Below are 15,368 nucleotides of genomic sequence, written 5' to 3'. Positions count from 1 at the left end.
AAACATATAAGATCCTGAAAGGTCTTGACAGGGTGGATGTGGAAAGGATGTTTCTCCTTGTGGGAGAATCTAGAACTAGGGGTCACTGTTTAAAAATAAGGGGTCGTCCTTTTAAGACAGCAATGAGGAGAAATTTTTTCTTTTTAGAGGGTCGTGAGTCTTTGGAATTCTCTTCCTCAAAAGGCAATGGAAGCAGAGTCTTTGAATATTTTTAAGGCAGAGGTAGATAGATTCTTGATAAGCAAGGGGATGAAAGGTTTTAGAATTAGAATATTACAGCGCAGTACAGGCCCTTCGGCCCTCGATGTTGCGCCGATCATCTGACCTACACTATTCCATTTACATCCATATGTCTATCCAATGACCACTTAAATGCCCTTAAAGTTGGCGAGTCTACTACTGTTGCAGGCAGGGCGTTCCACGCCCCTACTACTCTCTGCGTAAAGAAACTACCTCTGACATCTGTCCTATATCTTTCACCCCTCAACTTAAAGCTATGTCCCCTCGTGTTTGCCATCCTCATCCGAGGAAAAAGACTCTCACTATCCACCCTATCTAACCCTCTGATTATCTTGTATGTCTCTATTAAGTCACCTCTCCTCCTCCTTCTCTCTAACGAAAACAACCCCAAGTCCCTCAGCCTTTCCTCGTAAGACCTTCCTTCCATACCAGGCAACATCCTAGTAAATCTCCTCTGCACCCTTTCCAAAGCTTCGACATCCTTCCTATAATGCGGTGACCAGAACTGCACGCAATACTCCAGGTGCGGCCTCACCAGAGTTTTGTACAGCTGCATCATGACCCCGTGGCTCTGAAACTCGATCCCCCTACTAATAAAGGCTAACACACCATATGCCTTCTTAACAGCCCTATTAACCTGGGTAGCAACTTTCAGGGATTTATGTACCTGGATACCAAGATCTCTCTGCTCATCTACACTACCAAGAATCTTCCCATTAGCCCAGTACTCTGCATTGCTGTTACTCCTTCCAAAGTGAATCACCTCACACTTCTCCGCATTAAACTCCATTTGCCATCTCTCAGCCCAGCTCTGCAGCCTATCTATGTCCCTCTGTACCCTACAACACCCTTCGACACTATCCACAACTCCACCGACCTTCGTGTCATCCGCAAATTTACTAACCCACCCTTCTACACCCTCATCCAGGTCGTTTATAAAAATGACAAACAGCAGTGGCCCCAAAACAGAACCTTGCGGTACACCACTAGTAACTAAACTCCAGGATGAACATTTGCCATCAACCACCACCCTCTGTCTTCTTTCAGCTAGCCAATTTCTGATCCAAAGCTCTAAATCACCTTCAACCCCATACTTGCGTATTTTCTGCAATAGCCTACCGTGGGGAACCTTATCAAACGCCTTACTGAAATCCATATACACCACATCCACGGCTTTACCCTCATCCACCTGTTTGGTCACCTTCTCGAAAAACTCAATAAGGTTTGTGAGGCACGACCTACCTTTCACAAAACCGTGCTGACTATCGCAAATGAACTTATTCTTTTCAAGATGATTATAAATCCTGTCTCTTATAACCTTTTCCAACATTTTACCCACAACCGAAGTAAGGCTCACAGGTCTATAATTACCAGGGCTGTCTCTACTCCCCTTCTTGAACAAGGGGACAACATTTGCTATCCTCCAGTCCTCCGGCACTACTCCTGTCGACAATGACGACTTAAAGATCAACAACAACGGCTCTGCAATCTCCTCCCTGGCTTCCCAGAGAATCCTAGGATAAATCCCATCTGGCCCAGGGGACTTATCTATTTTCACTCTTTCCAAAATTGCTAACACCTCCTCCTTGTGAATCTCAATCCCATCTAGCCTAGTAGGCTGTATCTCAGTAATCTCCTCGGCAACATTTTCTTTCTCTACTGTAAATACTGACGAAAAATATTCATTTAACGCTTCCCCTATCTCCTCTGATTCCGCACACAACTTCCCACTACTATCCTTGATTGGCCCTGTTCTAACTCTTATCATTCGTTTATTCCTGATATACCTATAGAAAGCCTTAGGGTTTTCTTTGATCCTATCCGCCAATGACTTCTCGTGTCCTCTCCTTGCTCTTCTTAGCCCTCCCTTTAGATCCTTCCTGGCTAGCTTGTAACTCTCAAGCGCCCTAACTGAGCCTTCACGTCTCATCCTAACATAAGCCGCCCTCTTCCTCTTGACAAGCGCTTCAACTTCTTGAGTAAACCACGGCTCCCTTGCTCGACAACTTCCTCCCTGCCTGACAGGTACATACTTATCAAGGACACGCATTAGCTGCTCCTTGAATAAGCTCCACATTTCGTTTGTGCCCATCCCCTGCAGTTTCCTTACCCATCCTACACATCCTAAATCTTGCCTAATCGCGTCATAATTTCCTTTCCCCCAGCTATAATTCTTGCCCTGCGGTATATACCTGTCCCTGCCCATCGCTAAGGTAAACCTAACCGAATTGTGATCACTATCGCCAAAGTGCTCACCTACATCTAAATCAAGCACCTGGCCGGGTTCATTACCCAGTACCAAATCCAATGTGGCATCGCCCCTGGTTGGCCTGTCTACATACTGTGTCAGAAAACCCTCCTGCACACACTGGACAAAAACAGACCCATCTAAAGTACTCGAACTATAGTATTTCCAGTCAATATTTGGAAAGTTAAAGTCCCCATAACCACTACCCTGTTACTCTCGCTCCTGTCGAGAATCATCTTCGCTATCCTTTCCTCTACATCTCTGGAACTATTCGGAGGTCTATAGAAAACTCCCAACAGGGTGACCTCTCCTCTCCTGTTTCTAACCTCGGCCCAGACTACCTCAGTAGACGAGTCCTCAAACGTCCTTTCTGCCGCTGTAATACTTTCCTTGATTAACAATGCCACACCCCCCCCTCTTTTACCCTCTTCTCTGTTCTTTCTGAAACATCTAAATCCCGGAACCTGCAACATCCATTCCTGCCCCTGCTCTACCCATGTCTCCGAAATGGCCACAACATCAGGATCCCAGGTACCAACCCATGCTGCAAGCTCACCCACCTTATTCCGGATGCTCCTGGCGTTGAAGTAGACACACTTTAAACCAAGTTCTTGCTTGCCAGTGCCCTCTTGCGTCCCTGTAACCTTATCCCCTACCTCACTACTCTCAACAGCCTGTACACTGGCACTGCAATTTAGGTTCCCATTCCCCTGCTGATTTAGTTTAAACCCCCCCGAAGAGCACTAACAAATCTCCCCCCCAGGATATTGGTACCCCTCTGGTTCAGGTGAAGACCATCCTGTTTGTAGAGGTCCCACCTACCCCAGAAAGAGCCCCAATTATCCAGGAAACCAAAACCCTCCCTCCTACACCATCCCTGCAGCCACGTGTTCAACTCCTCTCTCTCCCTATTCCTCTCTTCGCTAGCACGTGGCACAGGCAACAACCCAGAGATAACAACTCTGGTTGTTCTCGCTCTAAGCTTCCACCCTAGCTCCCTGAATTTCTGCCTTAAATCCCCATCTCTCTTCCTACCTATGTCGTTGGTGCCTATGTGGACCACGACTTGGGGGTGCTCCCCCTCCCCCTTAAGGATCCCAAAAACACGATCGGAGACATCACGTACCCTGGCACCTGGGAGGCAACACACCAACCGTGAGTCTCTCTCGTTCCCACAGAACCTCCTATCTGTTCCCCTAACTATGGAGTCCCCAATGACTAATGCTCTGCTCCTCTTCCCTTTTCCCTTCTGAGCAACAGGGACAGACTCTGTGCCAGAGACCTGCACCCCATTGCTTACCCCTGGTAAGTCGTCCCCCCCAACAGTATCCAAAACGGTATACCTGTTGTTGAGGGAAACGGCCACAGGGGATCCCTGCACTGCCTGCTGGTTCCCTTTCCTTCCCCTGACGGTAACCCATCTACCTACTTCTTTTACCTGAGGTGTGACTGCCTCCCTATAACTCCTGTCAATAATCCCCTCCGCCTCCCGAATGATCCGAAGTTCATCCAGCTCCAGCTCCAGTTCCCTAACGCGGTCTGCGAGGAGCTGGAGTTGGGTGCACTTCCCGCAGATGCAGTCAGCAGGGACACTCTTGGCGACCCCTACCTCCCACATTCTGCAGGAGGAACATACAACTGCCTTTACCTCCATTCCCACTATTCTAGATTCCCAATAAATCTACTGAAAAACCAAACGAAAAAAAAAGTCAAAACTTGTTCGCTTAGCAATCCGACGGACTGAAGTTTTAAATAAAAAGCTTACCTTATCAACACCCTAGAGTCCTAGGTTATCGGGGGTAAGTGGAAATGTGGAGTAATCAGTTCAGCCATGAATTTATTGAATGGCGGAGCAGGCTCGAAGGGCCGAGTGGTCTACTCCTGCTCCTAATTTGTATGTTCGTAGTGCAGAGTGAGGGTTAAAGGTATGGGATCTTGCCAATCTGTATGGCTTAGTTACTTATTGTATAACACATTGAGCACCGTCTTTATTTCCATTTAAATATCTACAACAGTGTAAGACCAATAAGACTACATGTTCTCAGAGCCACGTTCTTGTTGGACCTCCAGCATGAAAGGGGGTGTGTGGGACAGACCATACTTAAAGCAAGCACCGATGGATCTTTCTCACCAGCAGTGGAACCCAGTAATAATTCAGAGTTGGTGCCTTGTCCTCAATTATCGTTATTCGATTGGTGAAGAAGAAGAATCCAAGAACGCCTGGAGATCAGAAGGAAGAAAATCATTCAGTAATTATCCCGAATGCACAAGGACAAGTGAGCAGGGTGACAGAATGGGCCATGCTCTACTCTGAAAGATCCGCAAACTATGGACTATCATGCAGCCAGGAGCAGAGCCCTGATCAGTGTTTACCCCATACTCTCCTGAAAGAATGGAATCTCACTGAGGTATGATTCCACCTGGATGCTTCATCTTAAAGTGGGAGCTTATCCAGTAAGTGTCAGCAACTTATTACACACCGGACCCCGAACCAATTCTCACCATGCACCACAGGTGAGCAGGGTCAAATACTCCGGCTACTTCCCCTCTTTAGCCCAGGGTGCTGAGGGAAGTTGCAGCACCAAGCACTGCCTCGACTAGACCAGCAAACTTAGACCAGGCTCGGAGCCAGAGACTTACTGCATTTGTATGGCCGAGTATCATAGGTGCCTTGCCGTGCCACGCTGTCACTAGTGAACTAGGTTTGGTCGGTCAATGGAATGTCCCTACTCATCACAGTTTTCATCAGCCCTCGGGCTCAGGAATGGATTCTGGTAGTGAGGGGACAAGGAGGCACACAGCTCCAAGAAGTGAGGGGACAAGGCAACCTGCCAGCTCCCACTAATTGTACTCAGGTTGGGAGTCAAGCACTCAAACAACAATGGCTCCTGCAACTCTACAGAAACGGTCACAAAGAACAAAGAACAGTACAGCACAGGAACAGGCCATTCGGCCCTCCAAACCTGTGCCGGTCTTGATGCCTGCCGTAACTAACACCTTCTGCATTTCCGGGGCCCATATCCCTCTATTCCCTTCCTGTTTATATATTTGTCAAGATGTCTCTTAAACGTCGCTATCGTATCTGCTTCCACCACCTCCCCTGGCAGCAAGTTCCAGGCACTCACCACCCTCTGTGTAAAAAACTTGCCTCGCACATCCCTTCTAAACTTTGCCCCTCGCACCTTAAACCTATGTCCCCTAGTAACTGACTCTTCCACCCTGGGAAAAAGCTTCTGACTATCCACTCTGTCCATGCCGCGCATAACTTTGTAAACCTCGATCATGTCGCCCCTCCACCTCCGTCCTTCCAGTGAAAACAATCAGAGTTTTTCCAACCTCTCCTCATAGCTAATGCCCTCCAGACCAGGCAACATCCTGGTAAACCTCCTCTGTACCCTCTCCAAAGCCTCCACGTCCTTCTGGTAGTGTAGCAACCAGAATTGCACGCAATATTCTAAGTGTGGCCTAACTAAGGTTCTGTACAGCTGCAACATGACTCGCCAATTTTTATACTCTACGCCCCGACCGATGAAGGCAAGCATGCCGTATGCCTTCTTGACTACCTTATCCTGTTGCCACTTGCAGTGACCGGTGGACCTGTACGCCCAGATCTCTCTGCCTGTCAATACTCCGAAGGGTTCTGCCATTTACTGTATACCTCCAACCTGCATTAGACCTTCCAAAATGCATTACCTTACATTTGTCCGGATTAAACTCCATCTGCCATTTCTCCGCCCAAGTCTCCAACCGATCTATATCCTGCTATATCCTCTGACAATCCTCATCATTATCCGCAACTCCACCAACCTTTGTGTCATCCGCAAACTTACTAATCAGACCAGTTACATTTTCCTCCAAATCATTTATATATACTACAAACAGCAAAGGTCCCAGCACTGATCCCTGCACCACTAGTCACATCCCTCCATTCAGAAAAACACCCATCCACTGTTACCCTCTGTCTTCTGTGACTGAGCCAGTTCTGTATCCATCTTGCCAGCTCACCTCTGATCCCGTGTGCCTTCACCTTTTGCACCAGTCTACCATGCGGGACCTTGTCAAAGGCTTTACTAAAGTCCATATAGACAACATCCACCGCCCTTCCCTCATCAATCATCTTCGTCATTTCCTCAAAAAACTCAATCAAATTAGTAAGACACGACCTCCCCTTCACAAAACCATGCTGTCTCTAGTTAATAAGTTTGTTTGTTTCCAAATGGGAGTAAATCCTGTCCCGAAGAATCCTCTCTAATAGTTTCCCTACCACTGACGTAAGGCTCACCGGCCTATAATTTCCTGGATTATCCTTGCCACCCTTCTTAAACAAAGGAACAACATTGGCTATTCTCCAGTCCTCTGGGACCTCACCTGTAGCCAATGAGGATGCAAAGATTTCTGTCAAGGCCCCAGCAATTTCTTCCCTTGCCTCCCTCAGTATTCTTGGGTAGATCCCATCAGGCCCTGGGGACTTATCTACCTTAATGCTTTGCAAGACACCCAACACCTCCTCCTTTTTGATAATGAGATGACTGAGACTATCTGCACTCCCTTCCCTAGGCTCATCATCCACCAAGTCCTTCTCCTTGGTGAATACTGATGCAAAGTACTCATTTAGCACCTTGCCCATTTCTTCTGGCTCCACGCATAGATTCCCAACTCTGTCCTTGAGTGGGCCAACCCTCTCCCTGGTTACCCTCTTTCTCTTTATATATGTATAAAAAGGCTTGGGATTTTCCTTAATCCTGTTAGCCAATGACTTTTCATGACCCCTTTTAGCCCTCCTAACTCCTTGCTTAAGTTCCTTCCTACTGTCTTTCATCTGTTCCTAGCCTTCCAGCCCTTACAAATGCTTCCTTTTTCTTTTTGACTAGGCTCACAATATCCAGTGTTATCCAAGCTTCCCGAAACTTGCCAAACTTGTCTTTCTTCCTCACAGGAACATGCTGGTCCTGGATTCTAATCAGCTGACGTTTGAAAGACTCCCACATGTCAGATGTTGATTTACCCTCAAACAGCCGCCCCCAATCTAAATTCTTTAGTTCCTGCATAATATTGTTATAATTAGCCTTCCCCCAATTTAGCACCTTCACCCGAGGACTACTCTTATCCTTATCCACAAGTACCTTAAAACATATGGAATTATGGTCACTGCTCCCGAAATGCTCCCCCACTGAAACTTCGACCACCTGGCCCGGCTCATTCCCCAATACCAGGTCCAGAATGGCCCCATCCCTAGTTGGACTATCTACGTACTGTTTCAAGAAGCCCTCCTGGATGCTCCTCTCAAATTCTGCCCCATCCAAGCCCCTAGCACTAAGTGAGTCCCAGTCAATATTGGGTAAGTTAAAATCACCCACCACTACAACCCTGTTACCTTTAAATCTTTCCAAAATCTGTCTACATATCTGCTCCTCTACCTCCCGCTGGCTGTTGGGAGGCCTGTAGTAAACCCCCAACATCGTGACTGCACCCTTCCTATTCCTGAGCTCCACCCATATTGCCTCGCTGCATGACCTCTCTGAGGTGTCCTCCCGCAGTACAGCTGTGATATTCTCCTTAACCAGTAATGCAACTCCCCCACCCCTTTTACATCCCCCTCTATCCCGCCTGAAGCTTCTAAAGCCTGGAACATTTAGCTGCCAATCCTGCCCTTCCCTCAATCAAGTCTCTGTAATAGCAACAACATCATATTTCCAAGTACTAATCCAAGCTCTAAGTTCATCTGCCTTACCTGTCATACTTCTCGCATTGAAACAAATGCACTTCAGACCACCAGTCCCGCTGTGCTCAGCAACATCTCCCTGCCTGCTCTTCCTCTTAGTCCTACTGGCCTTATTTACTATGTCCTCCTCATTTACTTCACTAGCTGTCCTACTGCTCTGGTTCCCACCCCCCTGCCACACTAGTTTAAACCCTCCCGAGTGACGCTAGCAAACCTTGCAGCCAGGATATTAGTGCCCTTCCAGTTTAGATGCAACCCGTCCTTCTTGTATAGGTCCCATCTGTCCCTGAAGAGAGCCCAATGGTCCAGATATCTGAAACCCTCCCTTCTACACCAGCTGCTCAGCCACGTGTTTAGCTGCACTATCTTCCTATTTCTAGCCTCACAATGTATAACAACCACTGTATCATTAACCAAAGCTGCATAAAACCTGCAGACCTATAAAGATATGGGAACAGCTACACACTATTCACATAACAGCATGAAACCCAAGACTTTCTGGGTTTGTATGGCCCAGTATCACACCCAAGTTTGCCACTCATGGGCCCTACTCAAACCAGGTTCATAATCTTGGGTATGATCAGCTCACCTCACTGCCCAAAGCACACCTGACTAACCAGGTATGAAGTACGCAATGGGAACAGGATGCAGGACTAATTTCATGAATTTCAGAACGGTTAGTATTTTAAGTAAAGGATCAATTTGAACTTTTCTGTCATTTATTTAGTGAGATTTGTTCTCCCCTCACCTGACGGCACTAAATCTTGCTGGGCAGGGAGTGGGAGCAGGATCCCTGATGGGATTTCTGTTCTTTGAAGCCAACACCACAGTCCTGCCCGAGATCCGTTTACTCAGCACAACGTGCTGTATAACCCGACGACTCTATGACTTTAATGCCAAATAGTAGGAGATTCACTTAAAAACAAACAGCAAAAACATCTCTAACGTACAGAGAGCAGAGCGTGGAATTAAATATGTACTGACCCACTGCTCCAACAATAAGCAGCTTGCCCAGAAAGAGCAGGAAATCCGTGACTTTGTCCAGAACGATCACCCTGTTAGAAAATACAACACCCGATACTTAACTGCAGCCAAACTGCATTGGCAGCTCATCACTGCACACTCGCTGCCTGAACCCCATCACTGCACACTCGCTGCCTGAACCCCATCACTTCACACTGCACACTCGCTGCCTGAACCCCATCACTGCACACTCGCTGCCTGAACCCCATCACTTCACACTGCACACTCGCTGCCTGAACCCCATCACTTCACACTGCACACTCGCTGCCTGAACCCCATCACTGCACACTCGCTGCCTGAACCCCATCACTTCACACTCGCTGCCTGAACCCCATCACTTCACACTCGCTGCCTGAACCCCATCACTTCACACTCGCTGCCTGAACCCCATCACTTCACACTCGCCGCCTGAACCTCATCACTTCACACTCGCCGCCTGAACCCCATCACTTCACACTCGCTGCCTGAACCTCAGCACTTCACACTCGCTGCCTGAACCCCATCACTTCACACTCTCCGCCTGAACCCCATCACTGCACACTCGCCGCCTGAACCTCATCACTGCACACTCACTGCCTGAACCCCATCACTTCACACTCTCCGCCTGAACCTCATCACTGCACACTCGCCGCCTGAACCTCATCACTGCACACTCGCTGCCTGAACCCCATCACTTCACACTGCACACTCGCTGCCTGAACCCCATCACTTCACACTCTCCGCCTGAACCCCATCACTGCACACTCTCCGCCTGAACCCCATCACTTCACACTCGCTGCCTGAACCTCATCACTGCACACTCGCTGCCTGAACCTCATCACTGCACACTCGCTGCCTGAACCCCATCACTTCACACTGCACACTCGCCACCTGAACCTCATCACTGCACACTCTCCGCCTGAACCTCATCACTGCACACTCGCTGCCTGAACTCCATCACTTCACACTGCACACTCGCTGCCTGAACCCCATCACTTCACACTCGCTGCCTGAACCCCATCACTTCACACTGCACACTCGCCACCTGAACCTCATCACTGCACACTCTCCGCCTGAACCCCATCACTGCACACTCCCTGCCTGAACCTCATCACTTCACACTCCCTGCCTGAACCCCATCACTTCACACTCCCTGCCTGAACCCCATCACTTCACACTCGCTGCCTGAACCTCAGCACTTCACACTCGCTGCCTGAACCCCATCACTTCACACTCTCCGCCTGAACCCCATCACTGCACACTCGCCGCCTGAACCTCATCACTGCACACTCACTGCCTGAACCCCATCACTTCACACTCTCCGCCTGAACCTCATCACTGCACACTCGCCGCCTGAACCTCATCACTGCACACTCGCTGCCTGAACCCCATCACTTCACACTGCACACTCGCCACCTGAACCTCATCACTGCACACTCTCCGCCTGAACCTCATCACTGCACACTCGCTGCCTGAACTCCATCACTTCACACTGCACACTCGCTGCCTGAACCCCATCACTTCACACTCGATGCCTGAACCCCATCACTTCACACTGCACACTCGCCACCTGAACCTCATCACTGCACACTCTCCGCCTGAACCCCATCACTTCACACTCCCTGCCTGAACCTCATCACTTCACACTCCCTGCCTGAACCCCATCACTTCACACTCCCTGCCTGAACCCCATCACTTCACACTCGCTGCCTGAACCTCAGCACTTCACACTCGCTGCCTGAACCCCATCACTTCACACTCTCCGCCTGAACCCCATCACTGCACACTCGCCGCCTGAACCTCATCACTGCACACTCACTGCCTGAACCCCATCACTTCACACTCTCCGCCTGAACCTCATCACTGCACACTCGCCGCCTGAACCTCATCACTGCACACTCGCTGCCTGAACCCCATCACTTCACACTGCACACTCGCTGCCTGAACCCCATCACTTCACACTCTCCGCCTGAACCCCATCACTGCACACTCTCCGCCTGAACCCCATCACTTCACACTCGCTGCCTGAACCTCATCACTGCACACTCGCTGCCTGAACCTCATCACTGCACACTCGCTGCCTGAACCCCATCACTTCACACTGCACACTCGCCACCTGAACCTCATCACTGCACACTCTCCGCCTGAACCTCATCACTGCACACTCGCTGCCTGAACTCCATCACTTCACACTGCACACTCGCTGCCTGAACCCCATCACTTCACACTCGCTGCCTGAACCCCATCACTTCACACTGCACACTCGCCACCTGAACCTCATCACTGCACACTCTCCGCCTGAACCCCATCACTTCACACTCCCTGCCTGAACCTCATCACTTCACACTCCCTGCCTGAACCCCATCACTTCACACTCCCTGCCTGAACCCCATCACTGCACACTCTCCGCCTGAACCCCATCACTGCACACTCTCCGCCTGAACCCCATCACTTCACACTCTCCGCCTGAACCTCATCACTTCACACTCTCCGCCTGAACCTCATCACTTCACACTCGCCGCCTGAACCTCATCACTTCACACTCTCCGCCTGAACCTCATCACTTCACACTCGCTGCCTGAACCCCATCACTTCACACTCGCTGCCTGAACCCCATCACTGCACACTCTCCGCCTGAACCCCATCACTTCACACTCCCTGCCTGAACCTCATCACTTCACACTCCCTGCCTGAACCCCATCACTTCACACTCCCTGCCTGAACCCCATCACTGCACACTCTCCGCCTGAACCCCATCACTTCACACTCCCTGCCTGAACCCCATCACTTCACACTCTCCGCCTGAACCCCATCACTTCACACTCGCTGCCTGAACCCCATCACTTCACACTGCACACTCGCTACCTGAACCTCATCACTGCACACTCTCCGCCTGAACCCCATCACTTCACACTCGCTGCCCGAACCCCATCACTTCACACTGCACACTCTCCGCCTGAACCTCATCACTGCACACTCGCTGCCTGAACCCCATCACTTCACACTGCACACTCGCTGCCTGAACCCCATCACTTCACACTGCACACTCGCTGCCTGAACCTCATCACTTCACACTCGCTGCCTGAACCCCATCACTTCACACTCGCTGCCTGAACCCCACTGCACACTCTCCGCCTGAACCCCATCACTTCACACTCTCCGCCTGAACCTCATCACTTCACACTCGCCGCCTGAACCTCATCACTTCACACTCTCCGCCTGAACCTCATCACTTCACACTCTCCGCCTGAACCTCATCACTTCACACTCCCTGCCTGAACCTCATCACTTCACACTTGCCGCCTGAACCTCATCACTTCACACTCGCCGCCTAAACCTCATCACTTCACACTCGCCGGCCTGAACCTCATCACTTCACACTCGCCGCCTGAACCTCATCACTTCACACTCGCCGGCCTGAACCTCATCACTTCACACTCGTCGGCCTGAACCCCATCACTTCACACTCGCTGCCTGAACCTCATCACTTCACACTCTCCGCCTGAACCCCATCACTGCACACTCTCCGCCTGAACCTCATCACTTCACACTCGCCGCCTGAACCTCATCACTTCACACTCGCCGCCTGAACCTCATCACTTCACACTCGCCGGCCTGAACCCCATCACTTCACACTCGCCGCCTGAACCTCATCACTTCACACTCGCCGCCTGAACCTCATCACTTCACACTCGCCGCCTGAACCTCATCACTTCACACTCGCCGCCTGAACCTCATCACTTCACACTCGCCGCCTGAACCTCATCACTTCACACTCGCCGCCTGAACCTCATCACTTCACACTCGCCGCCTGAACCTCATAAGAACATAAGAACTAGGAGCAGGAGTAGGCCGTCCGGCCCCTCGAGCCTGCTCCGCCATTCAATAAGATCATGGCTGATCTTTTCGTGGACTCAGATCCACTTACCCGCGCTCTCACCGTATCCCTTAATTCCTTTATTGTTCAAAAAGATATCTACCTTAGCTTTAAAAACGTTTACTGAAGAAGCGTCAACTACTTCACTGGGCAAGGAATTCCATAGATTAACAACCCTCTGGGTGAAGAAGTTCCTTCTTAATTCAGTCCTAAATCTGCTCCCTCTAATCTTGAGGCTATGCCCTCTTGTCCTAGCTTCACCTGCCAGTGGAAACATCCTCACTACTTGTATCTTATCTATTCCCTTCATAATTTTATATGTTTCTATAAGATCCCCCCTCATTCTTCTGAATTCCAATGAATATAATCCCAATCTACTCAGTCTCTCCTCATAAGCCAACCCCCTCAACTCCGGAATCAACCTAGTGAACCTCCTCTGCACCCTCTCCAGTGCCAGTACATCCTTTCTCAAGTAAGGAGACCAAAACTGCACACAGTACTCCAGGTGCGGCCTCACCAGTACCTTATACAGCTGCAACATAACCTCTCTGCTTTTAAACTCAATCCCTTTAGCAATGAAGGACAAAATTCCATTTGCCTTCCTAATTACTTGCTGTACCTACAGACCAACCTTCTGCGATTCATGCACAAGGACACCCAGGTCCCTCTGCATAGCAGCATGCTGCAACTTTTTACCATTCAAGTAATAATCCCTTTTACTGTTACTCCTGCCGAAATGAATGACTTCACATTTATTAACATTGTATTCCATCTGCCAGACCTTTGCCCACTCACTCAATGTATCTATGTTCCTCTGCAAAGTTTCACAGTCATCTGCACACTTTGCTCTGCCACTCATCTTAGTGTCATCTGCAAACTTTGACATCCTACACGTGGTCCCCAACTCCAAATCATCTATATAAATTGTAAATAATTGCGGTCCCAACACCGATCCCTGAGGCACACCACTAGTGACTGATTGCCAACCAGAATAGCACTCATTTATCCCCACTCTCTGCTTCCTGTTAGTCAACCAATCCTCTATCCATGCTAATACTTTACCCCTAACGCCATGCATCGTTATCTTATGCAGCAGCCTCTTGTGCGGCACCTTGTCGAAGGCCTTTTGGAAATCTAGGTACACCACATCCACTGGGTCCCCATTGTCCACCTTGCCCGTAATGTCATCATAGACTTCCAAAAGATTTGTCAAGCGTGACCTGCCCTTCATGAACCCATGCTGCGTCTGCCCAACGGGACAATTTCTATCGAGATGCCCTGCTATTACTTCCTTGATAATAGACTCAAGCATCTTCCCCACTACAGAGGTTAAGCTAACCGGTCTATAATTCCCCATCGTTTGTCTACCTCCCTTTTTAAACAGTGGCGTCACATCTGCTGTTTTCCAATCTGCTGGGACTAACCCAGAGTCCAGCGAATTTTGGAAAATTTCCGCCAGTGCACCTGCTATTTCTCCCGCCATCTCTTTTAGTACCCTGGGATGCATTCCATCAGGGCCAGGAGACTTATCAATCCTTAGCTCCATTAGCTTGCCCAACACTACCTCTTCCGTAATAATGATTGTTTCCAGGTCCTCAACTACGTTCGTCTCTTTGTCAATTACTGCCATGTCCTCCACTGTGAAGACCGATACAAAATACCTGTTCAATGCCTCGGCCATTTCATCATATCCCATAACTAAATTCCCCTTCTCATCCTCGAAAGGAGCAATGTTTACTTTAGCCACTCTTTTTCGTTTTATATATTTATAGAAACTTTTGCTATCTGTCTTTATATTCTGTGCTAGTTCATCACTTCACACTCGCCGCCTGAACCCCATCACTTCACACTCGCCGCCTGAACCCCATCACTTCACACTCGCTGCCTGAACCCCATCACTTCACACTCGCTGCCTGAACCCCATCACTTCACACTCGCTGCCTGAACCCCATCACTTCACACTCCCTGCCTGAACCTCCACTTCACACTCGCCGCCTGAACCCCATCACTTCACACTCCCTGCCTGAACCTCATCACTTCACACTCGCTGCCTGAACCCCATCACTTCACACTCGCCGCCTGAACCCCATCACTTCACACTCCCTGCCTGAACCCCATCACTTCACACTCCCTGCCTGAACCCCATCACTTCACACTCCCTGCCTGAACCTCATCACTTCACACTCGCTGCCTGAACCCCATCACTTCACACTCCCTGCCTGAACCCCATCACTTCACACTCGCCGCCTGAACCCCATCACTTCACACTCGCCGCCTGA

General features: G+C 49.6%; 1 protein-coding gene across 4 annotated transcripts in view; it reads right to left on the bottom strand.

Moving 5' to 3' along the window:
- The window catches only part of slc44a2 (solute carrier family 44 member 2 (CTL2 blood group)), a 102,484-nt gene that overhangs the window by 12,866 nt on the left and 74,250 nt on the right, over positions 1 to 15,368 (bottom strand). For all 4 annotated transcript variants that reach the window (XR_010970967.1, XM_068021348.1, XM_068021350.1 and 1 more), the window contains exons 19-20: positions 9,195 to 9,265; positions 4,620 to 4,708 (exon numbers count right to left, since the gene is read on the bottom strand). Coding sequence is in view for 3 of the 4 variants with exons in the window: in XM_068021348.1 (XP_067877449.1) it covers positions 4,620 to 4,708; positions 9,195 to 9,265 (160 nt within the window). In the remaining variant the exon portion in view is untranslated. The remainder of the gene's footprint in view (positions 1 to 4,619; positions 4,709 to 9,194; positions 9,266 to 15,368) is intronic.

This window comes from Heterodontus francisci, chromosome 43 (genome assembly GCF_036365525.1).
Source record: "Heterodontus francisci isolate sHetFra1 chromosome 43, sHetFra1.hap1, whole genome shotgun sequence".
In the NCBI taxonomy this organism is placed as follows: Eukaryota; Metazoa; Chordata; class Chondrichthyes; order Heterodontiformes; family Heterodontidae; genus Heterodontus; species Heterodontus francisci.
Note: the sequence above shows the minus strand (reverse complement) of the source record. Positions and strands in the feature narration are given on the sequence as shown.